Below are 24,135 nucleotides of genomic sequence, written 5' to 3'. Positions count from 1 at the left end.
TAGAGATTTTGGCAGGGGGTGGGGGAATCAGAGGTGGGGTGTGGCTAAGGGGAAGTATCTGGATACTGTACTGAGTTTTTGGCTATTTCAACAAGACTTTGGTGCCAGCCAGGTTCGTCTCTGTCTGATCCTATGCCAATATGTACTGGCCTAGTATACTACACCACAACTGTATGTTCTTTGATTTCCATGTCTGTCTACCATGTATGTGTTTAATGTTTGTATACTACTGCTTTTACCCTCACTATTATTTTTCATCCTAATTCTCAAAACAGTCCCATTCATCAGGATTGGATTTTCGGATCTCACATAGTAGATGGCTTATGTAGATTACTGTATCTATAACTATATATATAATTGAGAAGGTATCATTCTCAATTCAGTGAGGATGGAATATGTAATTTTTTCCCAAAATTTGCATTTTTTTTTAAAAAAAGCTGTCCTGATGATGGCAAGGCTTACCTACTGCTACCTGGAAGATGATCTGTGATTTGGGAAAAATCTTACTTTTTTACTTTGACAGTGTCTTTTGATAGAGAAAACCAGGATTCTCTTTAGATAGAAGACATGGGTGCAATGTCTCCACATAATAATTAAAGTTCAGGTGTGGAAACCAGACTGGCAGAAACAGATGGAAGCATCCCCCAGGTGAGTATGAATTTTTGTTTGCAAAAATGAGACTTGTACCAACAATCCATTATGCCTGATTTTGATCACTAAAAGATGTGGGTGAAGCCCAGGTTTGGTTTGATTGAAAATGTGTTCAGTTCCGTCTGGCATGCTTTGGAATTTAGCACATGAACAGAACCTTTCTAAAGGAAAGGTAGCAGGAGTTGAAAGGAATTGGTTAACGGGCTGTGAAGTGATGGGTTGGTTTGAAGACTTGGGGGACATCAGAAAGTCAGAATCTAGCTATTATGCTCATACCCCACTTTCCCTGTAATGCGATTCCAAATAGAACAGAAGGCGTGGGAAGAAGTGAATTAGCGAAAGGGTCCTAGAAACCCAGGATTCTAGAATTGAGTGGTACAGAATTTCAGAGAATCTAGTTCTGACATCAGAGCTGTGTGCTGCATGCTCTTAACATCCTCTTCACTCTCTGTTGTAAAGATTCGTTTAGCTGGAGTAGGTCAGTCCTTTGCAATTGGAGGCACCCGTCCAAACTGGGTTGGTTGTATTGGGATTCAACTTGTAACTTGATGGTGTGATCAATACATGTTAATTAATTTTAAGGCAGCTGCTCATTCAAAAAATTTTTTTCGGACATCTAAGAGAGCTTATTTTGAATGTGCCAAACATAATACATTGAATGGGCTCTGATAAGTGTATTTGGGTACGAAAGACTGTGAGAATCTGATGTAATTTGTTTTAGTGCTCTTAAAATATTTTTTATTTCCAATTATGTGTTTATGAAGCAGTGTGATATTTTGACACGTATTTAATTATATGGTGGTGTGATATTTTAATATGTGCATATTTATGGGGCAACATGGTATTTTGATACGTTCCCTGTACTTTGAGTTCATTGGCTGGAACTCTAACTGCACAGGAGGCTGGGAAGTTGAGTTTATCTCTGTGTTCAAAGAGAATAGAATTTGGATAAATCTCTACCAATTACAGAAACATGTATTTGTATAAAATTTCAGTTCAGTATTAGTGTTACATGTGCATTATTTTATTATGTGTATTATATATACTATATATAATTCCTGTTTTATATTATGTACTTGTATGTATTTTATGTCTTATCTATGTAAACAATGCATGTGTGCACACCCAAAACTCTTATGAATCAGCCTATGCATACATGCATACACACCAAAAACTCTTGTGAATCAGCTTTGGGAATAAACTAATATTTTCTGAAAGTTTTGTGAGTACAGTTCACTCACACACACACATTCTCTCTCTCTCTCTCTCTCTCTCTATATATATATATATATATATATGCATACATATATAATAAACACCACACACACATATATATGTGCACACCACACACACACACACACACACACACACACACACACACACACACACACACACACAGAGTCTCATTAGTAACAGCTCAGACTGGCCTAGATCTTTTAATGTAGTCTATGTAGCCTTGAACTCACTATGTACCCCAAGCTAGCCTCAGACTCATTATCTTCCTGCCTCAGCATCCCTGTGCTGTAGATGCAGGTGTGCACTGCCACACTCAACCCACATCCTTTATTTTTAAATTATTGAACTATTTTGCTTTATTGTCTGTGATATAAGGGTCCGTTTCTCTTCTCGGGGTCCTTGTGCCCAGAGTCCTCACAGATGCTGTGTCTCAGTTTTCTAGTTGACTCTCATCAGCCTCACCCCAGTGTTACTTGGGCTCTTTCTGGGGAACACAGTAGGCCTTCAGGGACATATTAAGTTTATTTGTGAAGGCCCCCTGTCTGTGGGCAGAAGTTGTATAAGGGCTATTGTTGTTGGAGTTTTCTCCAGTCCCCATTGGGCCCGGACCCTGTAACCTATCCCTTTACTTGTAAGGTACCCCACAAAATAAACCTCCCTTTTAACTACGTGGAGTTGCCTTAATGCTTCTACCAATAGATTATTGTGACAGATTTCAGTCTCCACGGAATTGTACTCCCAAGTGACCACTAATGGGTCAATCTGGAGTTGCTTTCTCCTGTCCCTTCCTCCTCACTTCTCATTTACTTCCTGTCCCCAGAAACACAAAGGTATCAGACATTGTATTCAAGTATATACACTTAGACTGTTAAGTAGTATTTTTAAACCTAAGCTTCCTACTTTATCTCATTGGTTCGTGTGTGTGTGTGTGGGGGGTTATGTATGTGTTTGATGAGTGGTCACATATATTTACATGTAAGTGGCTATGAGGCAAGGTGTCCTGGTTCACTTTTGTCAACGTGACACAAACTAGAGTTATCTGGGAAGAGAAGCCTCAATTGAGAAAATGCCTCCATCAGATTGGCCAGTAGACAAGTCTACAGAAGGTATTTTCTTGATTAATGATTGATGTGGGAAGGGCCAGCCCACTAAGGGCAGTGTCGCCCCTGGGCAGGTGGCCTTGAGTTGTATGAAAAACCAGTCCTGAGCAAACCAGTAAGCTACACTCCTTCATGGTTTTGGCTCCAGTTTCTGCCTCTAGACTCCTGCCTTACTTTCTCTCAATGGACTGTGACCTGGGATATATTAACCAAATCAGCCCTTTCTCACCAAGTTGCCTTTGGTCATGGTCTTTATTACAGCAACAGGAAACACACTAACATGGGGTATGCATGCTCATGTGTGCATGTGTAAGTAGAGGCTAGAGATCAATGTCGGATGTTGCTCTGTTGGGACTGCCCACTTCATTCTCTCATTGACCCGGAACTCATCAAGTAGGCGAGGCTGGCTGACCAGTGAGCCTTGGGACCCTCCTATCTCCTTCTCAGTGCTGGGGAGCTTCATACACCTTCCTGGCTCTTTAAGTGGGTCCTGGGGATTGAACTCAAGCCTTCATTGCTTGCAAGGCAAGCACCTTGTTAACTGAGCCATCTCAGTCAAACTTGATTATGGTCAGTTAGTAACTCAAGGACAAAGGTAACACTAACAACTGGCATAAACCAGTCTACACGTGAGCTCCTCTTCCTCCTCTGAGGTTTTATAATTGTGTTATTTTTTGAGTGTTTGTGTTTACTAGAGATGAATTGATAATGGAAGGCCAAGAGGGCCCTGAATGTTAAACTTGGGGCTCCTTCTATAGTTATCCTCAGAGCAGTAGTTTTAGCTTGCTTGTGACATTTTTCTTCCTTTGCAGTTACCCTCTTGATTGCTGTGTTATTGGCCCTGTTTATGTATCATCTTAATGTCTAGATATTGAGCTTCAGAAAGGCTGTCCCGTCCTATGCCTCTCGCCCTGTTTTGGTTGTTGGTTTTAATCTTATGTGTGTGTGTGTGTGTGTGTGTGTGTGTGTGTGTGTGTGTGTGTGTGTAGTACTTTGCACTCTTTTCCATCTTATTTATTGGGGCAGAGATGATCAAGCAAACCTAGAACCTCCCAGTGTGGCTGGATTTGGTAACCAGCTAGCTCATGGAATTCCTCTTTTTTAACTCCCATGGCTGGAATTATAGGTGGGCCACCTTGTCTACCTTGTATCTGTGTGGCTTTTGGGGATCCGAACTCCAATCCTCATGCAAGTTCTTTAACTGCTGGGCAATCTCTTTAGCCCCGTCTTGGAGTATTTTGATGCCTAGTCTAGAGAAGAACTAAATAATATTTGTGAAATTAATGAACATCACATGAATAAAAAAGCCATACACAAATGAATGATTTTCAAATATCTTAACTTTTCCTTAATTTTTAATGTAATATTTAAGAACTGTGACCTATAAATTTCATGTCTTTTTATTTTTTAGTTCTAATATTTTTACAGGCCAAATAAAATATATATCTAGGATTGTGATTCAAAACTAGTTAAATCTGAATTGACATGATTCTAACCAAACATTACTTTGCGACACATATAAAATAAAGATGTGTGTGTGTGTGTGTGTGTGTGTGTGTGTGTGTGTATACTTAAAAATCACAGTTGTGAGAAGACGAAGTGGATACAGTGTCTCCCCCCCCCCCACTAACCAAGAAGCTATTGTAGTCAATACCTGCTGGCTAAGGGAAAAATCAATTTTTTCCAATACATTGTCACCATGTATGTCAACAGTGCATGCCCCATGCCCAGGAGCAGTTGTCTATGTGGTTTCTCCTCCCCTTCCCCCTCCTCTCCTTCTTTCTTCTTCATCCTCCTCTTCCTCTTCTTCCTCCTCTTCTTTTTCTGGACTTTTTGTTTTGAATTGTTTCATTTGGGCTTTTTTTTTGTCTTATTAGTCTTTTGCTTGTTTGTTTTGATTTTCATTTTTTTTTTTTGAGAGTGAGATGTTGGAGAGAGCATAAAGTTGTGTGAATAGGGAGATGGGAAAGTTCTGGGAGGAGTTGAGAGAGATAGAAAACATAATCAAAATATATGGAAAATATTTAAATTAACATATCACAATTAACTATGATATCAATAAAAGTACAGACTTATATTTTGAATATTAGGCAATACACTAATGTTTACTAAGGTGAATTCTCTTAGTTTCAGGCAATGGAAACATTTCCTGGTTAGTTTCTGACTTCTGTGATCTTTGTGTTTAAACCTTGAGTTGACTTCTAAGACATCTTTGGATGGAAATATTCAGAGTCAGTAGACAGGGATTAAGTCTGAACTGCCACCTCAGTGGGCACATGTTTGATGTGTTATGAGTACAAGGCTGAAGTTTTCTATTCAGAGCATTGACATCATCTTTGGTGATGATCTAAATTCCCCATACCTTTCTTTGTATTTGTGGTACTTGTACCTAAACCAAGGCCTTGTGTATGTTGGTCAGTGTGTTACCAGTGAGCCATAGCCTTCTGAACACCCACATGCCTTTTGATTGATTATAAATATAATTTTCATATTTATTTCTCACCTCTCATTTATTGTCTTAATGCATTAGACTGAAATGCCATTTTTCCTTTCCTCTCATATTATGTGTGCTAGATATTTTTCTTCCCATAATTCCTTAGTAACATGTGGACAGTGGTATTACTCTTAGGCTTGGTGAAACTCCTTGAGTTTCTTATTGTTTGAGAATATCATACATGCATATAACTCCCCTCCAATTTCTTCCTCGCCCCCCCCCACAACATTTTTCGCTCTAAACTTCATATGCTGATTTTGAAATCCACCAGCTCCACCCACTACTGCCTGTGTGCCCATGGATGTAGGCCCACCTACTAGAGCATAGCTAGTCTATCAGGGCCCATATCCCTGGAGAAAACTGACTTCCCCACTTTCCAGAATCCATCAGTTGCCAGTACCTCCTCAAGGAGGGCTAAGATTTTGTGACTCCCTTCCCGTCCATGTTGGGATTTGGACTGGCTTGATCTTGTGTAGGTCGTGTGCATGCTGCTGCGGTCATTGTCAGTTTTTATGTACAGTAGCCCTGCCATGTCTGGAAAACAGTCTCGATGCTGTCATTGGTTACCCCTGGCTCTTACAGTCTTTCCTCCCCATCTTCTGTGGTGCTCCCTGAGCCTCAGGAGGGGATGTGTTTTAGATGTCCCATTTAGAGCTGAGCATTCCATGGTCTCTTGTCCTCTGAACTTTGAGCAGTTGTAGATCTCTGCTGTACTAACCAATGTCTGCTGTAGATAGAAGTTTCTCTGATGAGATTGTGACATGCAGAATTCTAAACTTAGGGGCCAGTTTAATGCTGCGCCTATTTATCAGAGTAGTAGAATTAGGTTCTCCCCTGGGGTCTATGTCCTAATTATCCATGAGTATTGGTTATTATCCTACATTTATTAGACCCTAAAAACAATGGGTAGGGGGTATACACTCAGTGCTCATAATCCATAATAGTTAAATTTGCTGAAGTCACCTCAAAAACTGACTTAACAGTGCTTCTAGGGAAATTCACAGTTAGGTTCCTGTGACATCTAGTCACATTTTAATCAGCCAGTAATTGGTCTTAAATATGTTTCCATTGAGTTTTTGTTTAAAGATACCTTACTTAATTTACACTGCTGACCCGTTAACATCATGTCTATATCAATAACACTGCAACATAGGTGGGAATGCAGGTGACTTAGGATTTTATCCACGTGATGCACAAGTGTTTCTGTGCTCGGCGGCACTCGATGCAGATAGTGGTCTAACAGTGCTCTCTAGAGATCCTCAGCACTGGATTGGGACCATTGCATGTAAGTGCCAACAATACACCATAGGCCACACATCGTGAAAGAATTCCCATTGATCGTAAGAGGTGGGGAGCATGCCCTGGTTTGACTTTTCAGCTGGAAACATGTGCACAAGCCCCAGATGCTTTTACTGTTCCTCCTGCACGATCCTGGGGAAGTGTGAAGATTAGTGATTTTGATGTTGCTCATTTCATTTATCCAGCACATAGACCAATCCATAAATGTGGGCTGTGTGAATAATAAGGGCTGACTGAATTGCCACTGAGGTGGAAGGTGAAGTCCAGGTGAACCTGAGTTCAGAAGACATGTACTGAGGACCTCATGTACATCATGGGATGTGGCCTATTGCTCTTGATTGATGCTCCTAATTGTTATTTGGCCTTAAGGATTTTCCTCTATAGCCATCTAAAAGTTTGCATCAAGGAGTATAATTGCTTCCTGTGCCTGTTCATGATACCTTGGTTCTTTCCTTAACATGTGTCATTCTTCAAAAAGTCAAAGTTGGTCTTTCAAATTTTCAGGGAGATATATGGAAAGTAAATTTTGATTTTGAGTCTACTCTTGCCTACCTCTAGGACAAGTTGAAGTTTCCTTTTCTTAAGAAAATAAAAAATAAAAACTGTACCTTACTTTATGTATAAACAATTTACATATTAAATTCAACATGGCGGACATGCCCGGTGACTAGTCCTGTCTAGTTCCTGCTGCACCAACAGTCAGTGGGATTAAAAGCAAACCTAACTGTCACATCATTGCCTCAGAGGAGAAAACCACGTGGGGTTCTTTTAGAATGCAAAAACATTTCTGCCGTTGCTGTACCCAGAAGGTTGAATTCACATATCTACCAGGAGAAAGTGTCAGTACTTGTCAAGTGGTGATGCTTATACCCACTCACAGGTGGCCTGCCTCGCCACAGTGTCCCCCAGTCTTAAAATGATTGCAGGCTCCAAAACGTATCCACTGCAAAGCCTGGTTTGCATTAAGAGCCAACCACTTGTTATGTTCTGAAGAAACCACCTCTGTAAGTTTGTGTGTAGGTGCACAGCACTGTGGCTGGCTGAGGAGAAACTCTGGTTATTTACCTAACAGAGGAGGAATTTGGAGAGATTTGGTAAGACAGTGCCTGTCAAAGCATTGGTGCTGATGGCTGCCACACAGCTGTGGCTTACTAAGGTACCAAGACCCCGTGTGACGATATTCAAGTCTACCAAGTTTTCAGGGTAGTCTGTGACATACCTCATCGCCTTGTGCTCGGGAAGTAAAATCCTTGTAGCTAAGTGCAATTTATGCCAGACACCTAAAATGACGAGAGAGGAAACACCTGTATTCAACAATTTGAATATTTTTGCAAATCGAAGTTTATAAATTTACTCTTTGAGTTCAATGTACTATATATGTGTGCATCTCTGCGTCACAGTTACAACCTCCAAAAGTAGATATGCCAGCCAGAATGCAGAAATAGCTTCATTTATAGAGTTGACATTGTGAGTACTTGAACAAACTGAGCATTGGTGATATCATGGGCCAAAAGAAGATTTTTACACACTCTAGCTTTTTGGTGGGCAGGGACTCAGTGTCCAAAGTTATGGACACGGACAGTCTTGCATCTGCTCTATTGATTTGTAGTAGGTCAGGGACTGTCATGTTGAAAGAAGGATTACAAGGAATTATATTGCTATCCTTCCCTTTAAATTTACTTTCTGGCACATCCCTCCCACCCCAGCCACACACTGGCCCAGGCTGAGTTTCACAGTGTACTAGGTTTCCCTAGCAAGCGGCTGCTATCCAGTCTTGGACTCATGTAACAGAAAAAAAAATGGGTCAGTTGAATAGATTTTGTGCTGCGGCTTCTTCGAACGCTTATCTTGTTCTCTGACTGCTTTGTAATTGTTATTGCTTTGAAGACGCCCTTCTTTCTCATCTGTGCGCTCAGATTATACAGGAGACTTTTTCTTTTCTTTTTCTTTCCTTTTTTTTTTTTTTGCTATTGAAGTATATTCTTATCAGGATGTTTTTCTTCCATTTCATAAATAATGGTATTATTAGACCCAGGACAAAGCTCTCCCAGCCTGAGCCAAAGGAAACAATGGAGTGAGCCTGGGCAGCAGGGGTGAGCTACACTCAGCAGATATCTCGTTTTCCTGGCTGGCCTCTAATCAGGGCTTGTATTCTCTTCCAACTTCCTTAGCCATCTTTTGTGGGCACTGTTTGTGAGTTTCCTTCCTTTCTTCCTTTTCTCTCTGTGACAGTGGTCTGTTCCTATCATTTATCAAGGTGTCACACACAACAGGCTGACTGTCTTGAGGGTAGAGACACTGTCCATGTGCCAGAGTGTCTGTTGTTGGCTTTTCTTTCCTTTTGGACTAATGGGGACATTGCTTGCTCTTTTGGCTTTTGGTTCTTGGCCCTGCATTAGTGCCCAACTTTGTCAGAAAGTGTTTGTTTCTGTGTTTGTTTTTCCATATGGATTAGGCTCCTAGCCAGAGTTTAAGTGGCCTGTTCCCTTAATGGAGTCCCTCCATGCGGTAAATCTGTCCTCCACAGTGCCTTCTGACTGTTGGAGGTCTCTTACATACAGCAATCTGCAGAAGCAGATTCCTGTAAGATGTAAGAATTCCTCCAAGGGTCGGCCCAGGAGGCTTTTGTAATCTGAGATGATAGAAGCGACATCCAGATCACAGTTTTCCTTACCATTTCGACAGAAGTCCAACTTTCCTTTACCCGTTTAGTTATGGGAGGTGATTCCGCATGGAGGGTTGGAATGTGTCTGAGGTGAGAAAACTAGAACGAAATGAAAGGAAATTCCTTCTCAGTCTCCCTGGTGTCCAGTAAAGAAGCAGATTTACAGATCATGAAAATAGTGGGCTCAGGCAATAAAGTATTTTAAAGATTTACTTTATTTTTCTATTCATGTGTATGTGTATATATGCATCCATACATGTGGGCATCTGTGGAGGCCAGAGAAGTTCATATCCCCCGTACAGGTTGTTGTGAACCACTGACGTATTCCTCTAGAAAAGAAGTGAGCGCTATTGACTGCCGAGCCAGCTCTCTAGTCCCAGAGTCTAGTTTTATTTGTCATCTGCGTCAGACAGTGGCCATAGGGACCCTTAGTGTATTCATTGTTCATTTCTTCCCCAATACTACCCCTGTCTATGGTATGTTGTCGTTTTTTGTTGGATATGAGGATCCTTCTAAACATGGCTGCTTCGAGAAAAGATAGTGAGTTATTTATAGCACAAGTCAAAGCCAATTAAATTAAATCTCAAAATATTCTTGGTACTGAGTTTCCATCATTGACAATTTCCTACATGTACACAGTGCATTCTGGCTGCTCTCCTCAGGCCTCTCCTGGTGCCTTCCCGTGCCCTCCACTTCTGCTTCTTCCCTACACCTCTCTTTACCATATTCATGACTTTTGCTCTGTTTGTGTTTCACAGGATTCAACTAAAGGTAGTTTGTCTGACCGTGGGTTTAGAATTATCCAGAACCTGGTAGGCTCAGCAGTGGGCACACAGCTGGATACGTTGTCTTCCTCTACTAGCAGAATGTATTAGATGTCAGTAGTTCAGCAGTAGATGGTAGATGTGGATGGGGAAAGTGTGCATGAAGGTCTTTCCGCTTACTGCTGAATGATTGCTGAAAAAGTCATTTCCATGGAAGGAATAACTTGGTGTCTGTTTGTATTATACTTCAGATACATCTTCTTCCTGACCCAGCCCACCCTTCCTGCTTCAGACAGGAGTTTTAATGAAGCCTAAATTACCCTTTTACTTTTTACAAATGGGCTAGGTCACAACCCAGCAAAGCGTTAACTGCTATGAGTTTATGGATCTGTTATTTAGCATGTTGATTGATTATTTCTAGTATTTTTGTATGCTTCTTCAAACATCAATCATTTCTAGAAACAGAATGGATTTGACCCTGAGTGATGAGTCTTGCCTGATCAGTTGTTTACTTTGTAATCACTCATGCTTTTTATCATCAAGATATTTATCCTCTTTGCTCCTTTATTTGGTGTGTAAGGTCTCTTTGGATCCCTACTCTGGTATCATTATTTCCTAAACTTATTTTTAGGTGGCCAACACTATCCTTCCCTTGGATGTCAGGGATCTCAAAATCGACCTATTATAATAGGTACAAATGGCAGTCCACAGAGTCCACTGAAGGCAAGTACATGAAACACACATTAGCAAGATGCTGCACTGTAAAAACCGACACATTAGCAGATGGGCACCTGCTAGAACTCAAGAATAAACACACTGGTGGAACGATCTATTCCTAATTGACAAAAATGGAGATTATAGCAACTAATGCCCCACTAAAATTACCACAGAAAAGACAACTCATGTGTAGTTCATTTTAAATAGACAAAGAGAAGGGGGAGATGGAAGGAGGCCCTTCATGGATCAGCATGGACCAGTTTTATAGATGGAGAACTCCTTGGAGGTCTCTTTGGGTCACTGATATTCAAATTGTGAATGATGAATGCATAGGTGATTGCTATATGGAGAAGAAATAACAAAAATAAGGGTACATTGAAAAGGAAAATGCAAAGGATAACCAGAGTAAGATTAGAACTGAGTTGAAAGGATTTGAGAGCTTGATCACTATTGTAAAGATGTCTCTTTGTCTTTTCTTTACTCTCACTCTTGAGATGAATGTGTTTATGCCATTTATATATGTAAATCACTATAAGGATGAATACTTGTTCTGGTTCAAATATTAAATGCCCCTCGTTTTCCTTTACATTTCTTGTCACTATGACAAAATGTCCAGCAAACACAACTTAAATGTGGAAGGGTTTACTGGGGTTCACAGTTTGAGGACACTGCCCATCACAGTGGAAGAGGCATGGCAAAGGGAGCATGAGGCAGCTGGTTGCATTATTATCCGCAACCAGGAAGCAGAGGAAGAGGAACACTGGTTCTCAGCTCTCTCTCCCCTTTCCATTTACTGTGGGACTCCAGCCCATCGGATGGTGCTGCCAGTTCAATTTACTAAACCTAGAAACTTCCTCAGAGACAAGTCCAGAGGCTTAAGCAGTAGGTGATTCCAGGCTCTGTTACGTTGACAACCAATAGTAAGTATCACATGACCCAAATTGCTTGCTTGTAAGGCTTAGTTCCATTGCAGCAACATTAGTGTGCTCTATTGGAAATCTTTCTAGTCTGGAAGTGGGGCTTCTGGGGAGTAAATGGACTGTGAGGGCTTGGACCTCATGGATAGTTTAATCACTTATGAATTCATAGCTTAAGGGGCTTGGGGGAGGGGCTTTACTATAGAAGAGAATCTCTCTTTTTGCTTCCTGGTCACCATGGAGGGGCAGGGCCTCTTCTTCTATACCCTCCCACAATGTCCTACTTCATGGTAGGCCTCAAAGCGATGGAGCCAACCATGGGCAGCACAACAACCCTTTCTTCCTTTAAGCTGCCTTATCTCCAGCATTTTGTCACTTGGAAAGCTGTCCCCCACACTTCTATCCACCTTATCAGTATCAGTTACTGTTTATATGCTGTGTAAAATCTCTTCTTTAGGAGCTAGAGATGTAGCTCAGTTGGGGCAGTACCAGACTAGCAAGCACAAAGCCCTGTATTCAGTCCCCTGTGTCACATGTTTATGGGCATGATAATGCACAATTGTGATCCTAGCACTCAGGTGACAGAGCATGAGGATCAGAGGTATGAAGCTATGCTTTGATACATAGTAAATTTGAGGCTAACCTAGGCTACATAAGACACTGTCTCAAAAAAAAAATCTCTCATGTAATTATTGGCACAATTCTAGCAGGAAAGGACATTGACTCACAAGGAATATATTAACAAGGAGAGGTAAATGTGTCCTGTTAACCAACAGCCCTCTAATTACAGTGACTTAGGAAATCAGGAGATTCTTTTTTTCTTTACTAGGTGTGTGTGTGTGTGTGTGTGTGTGTGTGTGTGTGTGTGTGAGAGAGAGAGAGAGAGAGAGAGAGAGAGAGAGAGAGAGAGAGAGAGAGAGAGATGGTTCTGCTATTCTCCATGATGTATATCTACCCCAAATCTAGCCCAGGGCCAAATTTGACTTCTGGCCTGTAGTTGGAGGTTTTCCTGTGTCCCAGCCAGCCATTGGTCAGGTCTCTCCCACTTGCATCTCCGAAGTAAACACACAGAGGCTTATATTAATTATAACTGCTTGGCCATTAGCTCAGGCTTATTACTGACTAGCACTTACACTTAAATTTAAATTAAAAAACCCGTAATTCTTATCTATGTTTAGCCATGTGGCTTGGTACCTTTTCTCAGTTCTGCCTTGTCATCTTGCTTCCTCTGTGTTTGTCTGGCGACTCCTGACTCAGCCTTCCTCTTCCCAGAGTTCTCCTTGTCTGCTTATGCCGCCTATACTTCCTGCCTGGCTACTGGCCAATCAGCATTTTATTTAACAACCAATCAGAGCAACACACATTCACAGCATACAGCATGGATGTTCACATGACATTCCGCAGTACTGGCCTCCATAAATATATGTGTGTACATGTGTGCACATGCACTCAAAGACATATGCATCTACATACATTGGACATGAAGACACACATGTACACGCACACAATACACACAGCAGATATTATAATGTTCTCAAGTATTAATAATGATCCCCTTTGGTGGACATTTGAGTTCCTAAGTACCTGCTATAGGAAGTGCCTCTAAGCAGAACAGTTGAGAGACTAGAGGCCACCTAGCTAACCCCTCACCAACCCCAAATGCTCCAGAAATCGCATACATGTAGTTACAAGCCATCCTTACTTCAGAAGACCAAATATGTATTTTCCTAATAAAAAGAGAACAAAGATTGTATCTTATTATACACCAAACCTCACAGCAGACTTGGTAAAAAGGATCTGACAGATTGAGGAGGTAAACACACTTGCCTAGTAAGCACCAGTGCCTGAGTTCAATCCCCAGGAGCTGTGTGAACAGCTGGTGTGGCAGTATGCAATTATAATCCATCCCTGACCAGGCAGAGACAGGTGAGTCCCTGGAACCACTCTGCCTGGCTACTCTAGCCTACTTGGCAAGTTCCAGGCCAATTAGAGACTTTGTCTCAAACAAAACCTGTTAAGGCACTGGAGGGTGACCATGGACTTCTGCTATGCACACACATGCATGCACGCACGCACACGCGTGTATATATATGAGCAATGAAACATCTAGACGTCTCCAGAGCTAAGATTCCATGCCCCTGTGGTGATTTGGCCATGGTGGTGTTTGGATCACTGTAATTACTTGTAATTTCTTTAAGCAATGTTACTTTGTGTAGTGAGTCACTTAGCTTGTCAGCACTTCATGACTGTGTTGTCCATGGGCCTGGTTTGCATTGCTCAAACCCTGGATGCTTATGACACAGACTGCCATTTTTCTATAAATGCTTCCCTCATTCTCCTGATCAGGAGTCAATACTCCTTTTGCTGAAAATCTGCTGTACTTTTCTTAGAATTCCTGTTCACTGTACCAAAGTCTGTATGTGTCCAAGTGGAGTGAGTGTCCTTTGCCCAAAACTCTTGGGACAAAAGGTATTTCGGACATTGACTTGCTTCAGATTTTTGGAATTCTTCCACAGACTTTACCAGTTAAGAGCCTCTCATCTGAAGCATTCTGGGTTCAGAAGGTGATAGGTTTTGATTAGGGAAGTTTACCTTATATTCAGAGAGATGGACCTCATTCAAATGAACATAGTTGATAGAAATCCCCTCTCCCCACACCGTGAAATGTGTTAGTTTGCAGGGCTGTCCTAACATGGTGCCTCAGACAAGGGACCTTAAACAACAGAAATGGATCCATGCCTTACAGTCCTACAGCCCTGAAGGCCAAGATCAAGACATTGGCCTGATTAACTCATCCCAAGTGCTTTTGGAATGTGTTCTGTATCTCTTGTAGAGTTCCTGAAGGTTTGTTGGCAATCTCTGTTTTTCAGAGGCTGCGGAAACACCACCCTAGTGCACATACACTTCTTAACATGCCCCTTTCCCTGTGAGAGTGAGTGTGTGAGGAAATTACAAAATTTCCCCATTTTATAAGGCCTGCATTCATGCTTGATTAAGATTCATTCTAGAGATTTTATTTTAACACAATCAGTTCAGTAGTCTTTTGTCTCATAATAGGTCAACTCTGAGGTCTTACAGTTAAGACTTCAAGTCAGAATTGTTATTTTGGTTGTAATATTTCAGACCATGACACCAAATATGGACACACTGTGCCTCTTTGGGACAGGATGCTTCAGTGTTCTGAATGGACTTATAGTCTTCACTGAATCAATTGAAGAATGTGCCTCCAACCCAGTAGGCACCATACTCACACAGTGAATCGGCAGTATTCCCAGTCTTGCCTGCACATGACAGTTTTTCTGAGAATTAACTTAGGCTCCTGGCTCACTGTGCCAGAGAAGGGAATTCAGTGTACAGACTCTTGTTACTGTCCATCAGAATTTCAGTAGATGTCCTGAAGCCTTTTCATTTCCAAACTCACGAGCCCCCTTGTCCTGAGGCTACACAGATGGTTTAAATCTTTGCATAGACACCATCTCAGGGCCTTCAGTCAAAACAGAGGCAGAATGAAATTTCAAGGCCATTGGTAGTTGAAAGCCATGGCGAACTCAATTAGTCATCACATAAGGGCTGTTTTCATGAGTGAGGAGACAGCATGTGTTTTTCTGAAGAAGCCCCATTCTTTATTCAGCTACATACAACCCATCAATCTGAATATCACCAGAACCAAGGGAGGATGACCAAACATCATAGGACACAGTTTTATTAACTGTATTGGATTTCTTTTGAGTAGAATTTCAATATTAAAAAGAAATAAGATGCAGGAAAAGGTAGGGAATTACAAGTTGTTGTTTTTTAATATTTGAACATAAAAACTCTTGTCTATAAACAGCATTTTTCAGAAGTAAACATTAATTCCAGAAATTAATTAATCAGTTCTTCAATGTTTCTTGAAGTATATATCTCAAGGAACGCTATTTGAAGTCATTGACCAGAATTTGCTCTTTGGGGGAGATTAGTACAGCAGTTAATACAAGTAGTAATTGTATCTCCAAGTGGGGGTGGGTTTGCTCTCGTGTGCATTTTGCAGACTCATTGGAAGGAGATGGTTGGGATTGCACTCTCCCCAGAAAGAGGCAGGGAGAGAGGAGGAGGAGACTCTTACTTCAATCCATTATTATGTTAATACAGGAGGCCCTTTTCACTTTATCGAATACTTCAGCATAAAAAGCACAAGTTATTCTAGGGAAAGACACTAGTCAAAAGAAAAAGAGAAGATGCAGATGGACAAATTAAAACGGGACCGTCAACTGTGCAGGTATAAAAAGTGCTAGGATGTACAAAATGCTACATGGGCCGGGTTTTTTCTTCTTGTATCCTCACATTGGCACAATTGTCAAGCTTTGAAGCATGGAGTTAACTTACTGGCTGGCCAAGGAGCTTCAGGGAACCTCCTGCCTAAACCCCGTCCCACTCACAGTGCTAGGGTTATAGACAGCTTTTATATGGCTGTTGTGGATATACACTGCAGGGCAAGCACTTTACTCTCGAAGCGTATAGAAACCTACTGGTTGCCATTCTTTGCATGGAACCAGTGACTGATACTGAATATGGGTGAAGGTAGTAGCTTGTAATACGGTCTTGTGCCTAGAAGAACACCTTTGTTCTGAACTGCAATCGTTCATTCATTGTAGTGGTGTGCTTATGCCCTGCACTTCCAAATCATGTAGTTCTAATCCTCCAGCAATCTCACAGCCTATTAGGGAAGAGAAATAGATAAGCAGAGAGTGGTGATATCATAGATGGTCCAGTGGAAGGCTGGGTAAATGAATTAATAAATGGATGTATAGATGCCATTTGCATCTTAGTTTATGAGAATGGAAGAGCAGTCTTGAGAATGAATATATGGATGGCAGAAGGATTTGTGTGTGTGTGTGTGTGTGTGTGTGTGTGTGTGTGTGTGTGTATGTGTGTGTGCATACGCATACATGCACATGGAGGCTAGAGGACAGTCTCAGCTGTCATTTCTCAGGCACGATCCACCTTGTCCTTTTATTTTTGAAATGGTCTGTCACTGGCTTGCAGCTTGCAGAGTTGGCTTTGCTGGCTGGTGAGTGAGCTCCAAGTATCCACCCATCTCTGTGTCTCCAGGGCTGGGATTTGTAAATGTGTGTGCCCATACCCAGTTTTGTTTAGGTGGGTTCTGTAGATCAAGCTCAGGTCCTTGTGTACCAAATGAGCTCTCTCTCCAGCTTCAAGGAGAATTGTATTTGGTTGCTATTAAAAGGCAGTCTACTACATTGTAGATTCCTGTTTTTGTTATTTTTATTTATCTGTGTATTCCAACACAGAAAATTCCTTGGGAGGAAACATCTCTTGATTTGGGAAGAATGGAGGCTGCAACTTTACCAGCAAACACAATGCCATTAAGTTCTTGTTTACTTCTGAAATCAGTATCTTGAAATCAACTTGTTGAGTTGCCTCGTGTCTGGTGCACAATGATTGTGAGAGTCCACAGATTTGTAACACACTCTCAACTTACTCCTTTTTCCATATCACAAATGTACACAGAGTCTCCAAACATGGAATGAAAGAGTGATTTATGGTACTTTAAAGAATTTAGCAAAGTAAGAAATGGAAAAAATAGCTGTAGAGTTTCTTTGGTCTGTGTTGTGCTTTATAAAATTTTGTTTAAAATCCATTCTCTCCTTACATAACAGGAGAGGTGTATAATGACATGAAGAACTGTGGAAAGGCTAATTAATTTAGCCCTGACTCAGGGAAAGCCGCCACTGGTCTCCCCATCTGCCCAAGCGACAGGTGCGCCTGCCTCTTGGCATTGTCCTGCCCTCTGCAGCAGGTGACTCCCCAGGATGTCTGTGTGTGGAGATAATGGTCCTTGGACTCCTCGGGAGAGCAAACCTGTTCTCTCTCCACACATACCAGATCGCCACCGGGCTCCTATTCTTAGGGCTTCTCTGCTAGAAACGCGGCTGGCTGATGATGAATTGAACCTTTCCCCCCAAGATTTTAGAGCATAACACCCTGCCTCCAGGCACAGATGAAAACAGTCATTTATCTAATTTCCCTTCAGGCATTTGGCAGCATCTTTGTGGGGAAAATTAGGAAGGAGTGTTGATTGAAACAAAGCCCATGACTGAGCATGTGTGCATGTGGGGAACCAGATTTGCATTTTGCTTCTACACTACAGCATACATTGGCACTTGGAATTTGATGATAGTGGTTGTGGTAGTAGTATTAGTGATGGTGGTGGGGTGATTGTGTGTGTGTGTGTGTGTGTGTGTGTGTGTGTGTGTGTGTGTGTGTGTGTGTCACAGATCAACCTCAGGTATTGTTCCTCAGGTACGATCCACTTTGGTTTTTGAGAAAGGCTCTCTCACTGACTTGGATTTCTTCAAGTAGACTAGGCTAGCTGAACAGTAAGGCCCAGGTATTCACCTGACTCCATGTCCCCAGCACAAGTTTCGCAAATGCGTACCACCATATCTAGCTCTGTATGTGGGTTCTTGGATAAAGGTTAGGTCCTCATGCTTACTTAGCAAGCACTTTACCACCTAAGCCATTTCCCCAGCCTTAGTGTCTTCTTGGTAAAAATCCATTAAGTCCTTTTGTTTGGCTCATGTTTAATTGGTCTCCAATGCATTGCATCCTTGGAGATGCCCCCTGTTTCCCACATTATTTGAGAGGCAGTGTTCACGTGAGTGGTGGGTATGAAAATATTGGTGCTAATGAGTTTGATTTCACCTAAATATATATTCTTTGATATTTTATGTTTTAGACAAAATGGCATTTAAATGGCTGAGAAGAAGAGGTCTGGGGATATTTTTCCAGCCTCTGTGAGCATCTTATATGTTGCCTTGCATACACAAGGACCTTCAGTTTCTAGAAGCTATCAGAAAAACCCAGGTGTGGTACTGTGTGCTTGTAGTCACAAGTCCTAGTGGGCCGATTCAGTGGTGGTCAGCCAGCCTAACCTACTCAGTAAGTCTTTGGATTCAGTGAGAGACCGCCTCAAAGAATAAGGTACCACGATGATAACTTGCTGGATGAGTCATTGCTGAATTTTGTAGGCTTTACAGCTGCAACAGACTAGTGATTACTTTTCTCCCCGGGCAGCTTGCATCACTTCTTAGGATACTATGAGAGCTAGTATTCAAAGAGGAGGCTTCCAAGTCAGTTCCAGCTCAATTCCTCAAATTCCTCAGTCTGAAGAAAGTGTTGTCTTCAGCAATGGAATCCTTACCTTTGCGTTAGGAGAGGCAGTCTAGGGCTATAGGAATAGCCTGTGTTGTTGGGGGAGTAACTCAGATCCTTCTAGTGTGTGCGGCACAGGGGGAGTTGGTGGGGAGAAAGGGATGGAAATACTGTAAATAGAGTGCTCATGGATGAAATTCTGAAACAATTTTTAATTAAAAAGAAAAATAGAAGAATAAGGTATATGGTATCTTGAGTGGCATCTAAGGTTGACCTCTGGTTTCCAAATGTTCAAGAACACACACACATTCACACACACTCAAATACATAAGAACACAAAGCACAGATGCATATATAAGGCTTAAATCTGGTTTTAAATAAATGTATATTGCTGATTTATGAACTTGGTAAAAAAAAAATAATGGTCATACTTAAGCTTTTGATTAGTGGGAGACAAGGCGCTTGTCCTGTCTGCTCAAGCATCCCATGTTGACTCATGAGCATTTCTGCGAGTTAGCAGTATTCAGGCAGCCTCAGGGCTCTTTGCTTTTTCTGAGCATATATGAGGCTAACTCCTTATGTAGCAATGCTGTGACCGTGCGTGCCCCGTTTTGTTCTTATTCTCTCACAGAAGTAGCTTGCCAGAGGCTGCCCCCTGTGACATCATAGCATCACAGAACCAAAGATGGGAGTCCAGGACTCTTGTTTTTATTAGCCGAGTGTGAATACTGTTTGCTAAAAGATTAAAAAACAAAAAAACAAACAAACAAACAAAAAAAACCGGTGCCACTCATTTTATTTTTTTTTAATCTCTAATTATTGGTGCTAGAGAGGTGGTTTAGTGATTAAAAACTTGTACTGTTCTTGCAGAGAGCCTGAATTCAGTTCCCAGCACTTCTGCTGGGTTACTCACAATAACCTGTTACTCCAGCTCTAAGGGATCTGACACCCTCTGGCTTATGTCAGCATCCACATGCACCTGTACACACCCACAAACGGACATACAGATAAAAATAAACCTTAAAAAAAAATCTCTGCTTATATCTAATAGTGATATGCATATATTAACCTATAATAGAATTATAATTTTTCTTTATTGATTTTTGAGACAGAGTCTCAGTATCCCCAACTGGCCATGTACCCCAAAGGTGACCTTTAACTATTGACCTTTCTGTCTTTACCTCTGAAATGTTGGTATTGCAGATGTACCCCACCCTGTTTGTTGTATGTGGCTCTGTGGATAGAACCCAGGGCCTTGTCCAAGTGGAGTGTGCACTCTGTTGTCTGAGCCATACCCTGTACCCCTTACCATTCACTGTGCAACATAGCTTTCCAGTTGCACATGCTGATGTACTCTGGCATGCTCTTTCTGGTTGCATGTCCCATACATGCTGAATTTAGACTGGTCTTGTTTGTGTGTGTTTCCTAATACTATAACTAATACCAGGCCTACAGTATACTATTAGTGTCTGCTGAGTGAGCTAGAATTTTAACTTGTCATTAGATTATGTAGTTTCTGTTGCAAGACCATACTAGGTAAATGAAAGATGCACCTTGTCTTAGTTTCATTTCTGTTGCTGTGCAAAAATACCTGACAACAACTCGTTTAGGGAGAAGGCTGTCTATTAGGCTTACGAGTCCAGATTTTCGTCCATCCTTGCAGAGAAGTCACAAGGGCAGGATCTCAAGGGAGCAAGTCCCATCACATATGCAGTCAGAAGCAGAGGAAAACATGCATGCATACCCACTTGCTTCTACTCAGCCCAAGTTTCCCACTCTTGTACAGTTCAGGAGCCTTTGCCTAGGGAATGGTTTCACTCACACAGTAGGCTGGGTCTTCCTATATCCTTAACTTAAGACAATCCCCCACATACATGACTGCAGACCAAACCCACTTATAGACAGTCCCTTATTGAGACTCTCCCTAGGTGTTTCTAGGTTGTGCCAAGTTGATAACGCTAACCATCAGGGGTATATATGTTAGGTTCCACACACATTATGAAGTTTTAAATACCCTGGGATATAGAAACTGAAACTGAAACCCCAAACTAACATGAATCTGTATGTGCAGGAGAGAATATTGCTGGACATTTTTAACACCACAGTATCTTTGCCATAGTAAAAGAAATTGGCTTTGGATCTGCAAGGTCCTCAATATTTTTAAATTTTATTCTTTAAAACATATACAAGCACACATGGCTATTACCTTTTCTATTTTTCTGGAAAAGTGAAATAGAGTTTGTACATGTTATCTGAGGTTTCCATCAAAGCACAGAGTCTGTAACACATTGGGACATAGTAACATTGTAATACCAAGTCTGTAGTGGCTTGCTTGATGTAAGATGTTATGGCCCATTTGGCTACATCCCCTGTTCTGTACATCCACGGTCTGGAGCTGTTTGAAAGGACTTAACAGTAAGTAGAAGCCGTAGCTCACACCTTTTTTAGAGCCTTTTCTGCTTTGCCTCCAGGGCACCATCTGCCCAGGGAATAGCAGAAGGTAAGACAGATTCCATTCTTCCTGCTTGGAATGTGTAGGAGTCATGGATCCCTTTTAGAGAAGCTAATGAGCATCGAATTGTTTCTAGAAAATTCTGTGATCAGTTCTGGTGCACCAGAAGGCCCTGTAAAAACCCAGTCCATGTTCTTCACTCATCACACACTGAACACAGCCCCCATAGCTGGATGGCTTCTCTTTGGGAAGTGTTTTATAAACACTGAAGCTGTGTAGGTGTTATCAGAATTTTGCAAATGTCAGTGATTTTGTTGGGGGACATTCTTGCCTGAGCTCTCTTGCAGATCGGCCAGTAGTACTCTGAAGATCCACAGTTCACATTAAAAGAGAGTTCATCCTCTTTATCTTGGGTTGGGACCAGAGGAAGATGTTGGGTGCCCTTATCTTATCACTGTCCTCTTTATTCTCTTGACACAGGGTCCCTCCCTGAACTTAGAGTTAGGCTGGTGGCCAGCTGGCCCCACCGATCCTCTTATCTCTGTCCCCCAAAGCACTGTGACAACAGGCATGTGTGTGGCCATGCCTGACTTTTTACATGGGTGTTAGAGACTGGAATCCGGGTGCCCATGCTTTGCAGTGCAAGCACTCTTAACCACTGAACCAGCTCCCCAGGGGTTGTGTTGAAGGAGTTTAACAACCTGAAACTCAATCTTCATTTGGATACAAAATGGGATAAGGAGAGAGGATCTATTTCTTCCTGGGAGTTAGACATTCTGTTCCGTTGAATTGAAAGTGGATTGAGTGCTGCGTCTGATTTGCCGTGGTTTTGATACTGCGCTTTGTCCCTGTTCTGGAGCTAAGGATCTGTGGCTTTTGATCACATATCCCCAGGCATGGGTATTGTAATCATAAACACAGTACCCGCTTCATAATGAGCTCCCAACTTTGCAGCTGAACAAAATGGGGATGCGTCGTCGTGAAACCGCAGTTGTCTGTTGTCAGCAGGAGCGCTAAACCCTTCAGATGGGAGCGCGACTGTACATTTGCCGTGGGAGGCTTGAAAGGCAAGCGTTCTTTGTTTGCTTATTTATTTATTTCTTTACACAAAACTGTAAGAACCTTCAATTAGCATGAAAAAGAAGCTGGTTTCCGACTTCACAGCCATTTTTGGAACTACAGGTTGGAAGGCATGGCGTGCCAGGATGTCCAGGGCACACTAGACTCTTGGTGAAAGCGACTGAGCTGGTTGTGACATCTTGATTGAGTGTATCACCCGATCCCACAAGTGTTCACGTGTAGAAAAGTGGAGGCTGTGCCACAGACGCCAACACCTCTTCCACAGCTTCATCGCTTCCTTGGTAGTAGGAGTGACAATTTTTATTTCCGTGGATAGATCGGGCTTTAGTGTTCCTGTGGCACTCATCTTTTGGTGCTTCTTCTAATCTTTCATTAAACTCTAAATTAATGTATTCATTAATTAAAATACCCCCATCCATGGCTGAATCTGAATTCTAACATTGCCTGCCTGGAATAACTTTCCCTTTTTTTTCCTGGATTTGATGTTTGCCTATGTATTGTGTCTTAATCTAATTCTGAGCAACGTTTGCTTTAACATAAAAGTGCTTCTCTGTACCGGCAAACATATAGGTTATTTTGATGCAACACTCTTTCTCTTACGTTCTTATTTACATTTGGTACCTGCGCATGTGTGTGCCAGGCCAGGAGAGGATGTCCCTTCCCTGTTCTATCATTCTCTGCCTTAATCCTTTGAAATAGGGTCTGTCATTCAACCTGGATCTCAGACAGCAGCCAGCAAGCCCCATGGAACTTCCTGTCTCTGCCTCCTGTGGAGCTGGAATTACAGACATATGTATATCAGAGCTAGAGATTTGAACTCAGGGCCTTGTGCTTGTCCAGCAAGTGCCTTACCGCCTGAGCCATTTCTCCAGCCCGGCAACATTGGCTCTTTCTGGGGGACTTAGTTCTGGATTAGATTCCTAGTAGCTGTTGTTCAGAGGCTTCTTTTTTTCCCCAGTAACATTTTTATACTTCGAGTGTTTCATGTGTGTATTCAATGGAGTTGATCGTATTCAGTCCCCAGTTCCTCCCCTGGCTATCCCAGGTCCACCCCTCTGCACCAGCTCCTGGTTCCCTGGTTTGGGTCCTTTTTCAAATGGGTGCAGCTCTCAGCCTTCACCAGAGAAGCTGGTACAGTATGTGGTGGTCTGTGCAGAAATTCAAATTGGACAAAGCACAGAGAATAAGAATCAGTGTGTGTGTGTGGGAGGGGGGCAGGGAAGCAGGGCGGTGGTGATGCACGCCTTTAATCCCAGCACTCGGGAGGCAGAGCCAGGCAGATCTCTGTGAGTTCAAGGCCAGCCTGGGCTACCAAGTGAGTTCCAGGAAAGGCGAAAAGCTGCACAGAGAAAGAAACCCTGTCTCGAAAAACCAAAAAAAAAAAAAAAAAATCAGTGGGGTACCGAGCCACAGTGGGACATCTGCATCTGTCTGTCATACACACGCACACACACACACACACACACACACACACACACACACACACACATACACATTTGAGGCTCAGGGATCATTGTAGAAGAGGGGGAACATTGTAATAGTCAGGCCAGGGGCGAGGGAGGAACAGGGCAAAACAAGGTTTCTTTGGACATGACCAGACTGTTG

At 42.0% G+C, this 24,135-nt stretch overlaps 1 protein-coding gene across 18 annotated transcripts in view; it reads left to right on the top strand.

Annotated features, from left to right (window-relative positions):
- Nckap5 (NCK associated protein 5) overlaps positions 1 to 24,135 on the top strand; it is a 934,454-nt gene that overhangs the window by 365,930 nt on the left and 544,389 nt on the right. The window contains exon 1 of one of the 18 annotated variants that reach the window (XM_076547260.1): positions 111 to 648. The exons of the other annotated variants lie outside the window; for them this stretch is intronic. Within the exon in view, the coding sequence (XP_076403375.1) occupies positions 632 to 648 (17 nt within the window). The 5' untranslated portion in view covers positions 111 to 631. Of the gene's footprint in view, positions 1 to 110; positions 649 to 24,135 lie in introns of those variants that run through there. 18 annotated transcript variants of the gene reach the window in all.

The sequence above is a fragment of the Peromyscus maniculatus genome, chromosome 11 (assembly GCF_049852395.1).
Source record: "Peromyscus maniculatus bairdii isolate BWxNUB_F1_BW_parent chromosome 11, HU_Pman_BW_mat_3.1, whole genome shotgun sequence".
Classification (NCBI taxonomy): Eukaryota; Metazoa; Chordata; class Mammalia; order Rodentia; family Cricetidae; genus Peromyscus; species Peromyscus maniculatus.
Note: the sequence above shows the minus strand (reverse complement) of the source record. Positions and strands in the feature narration are given on the sequence as shown.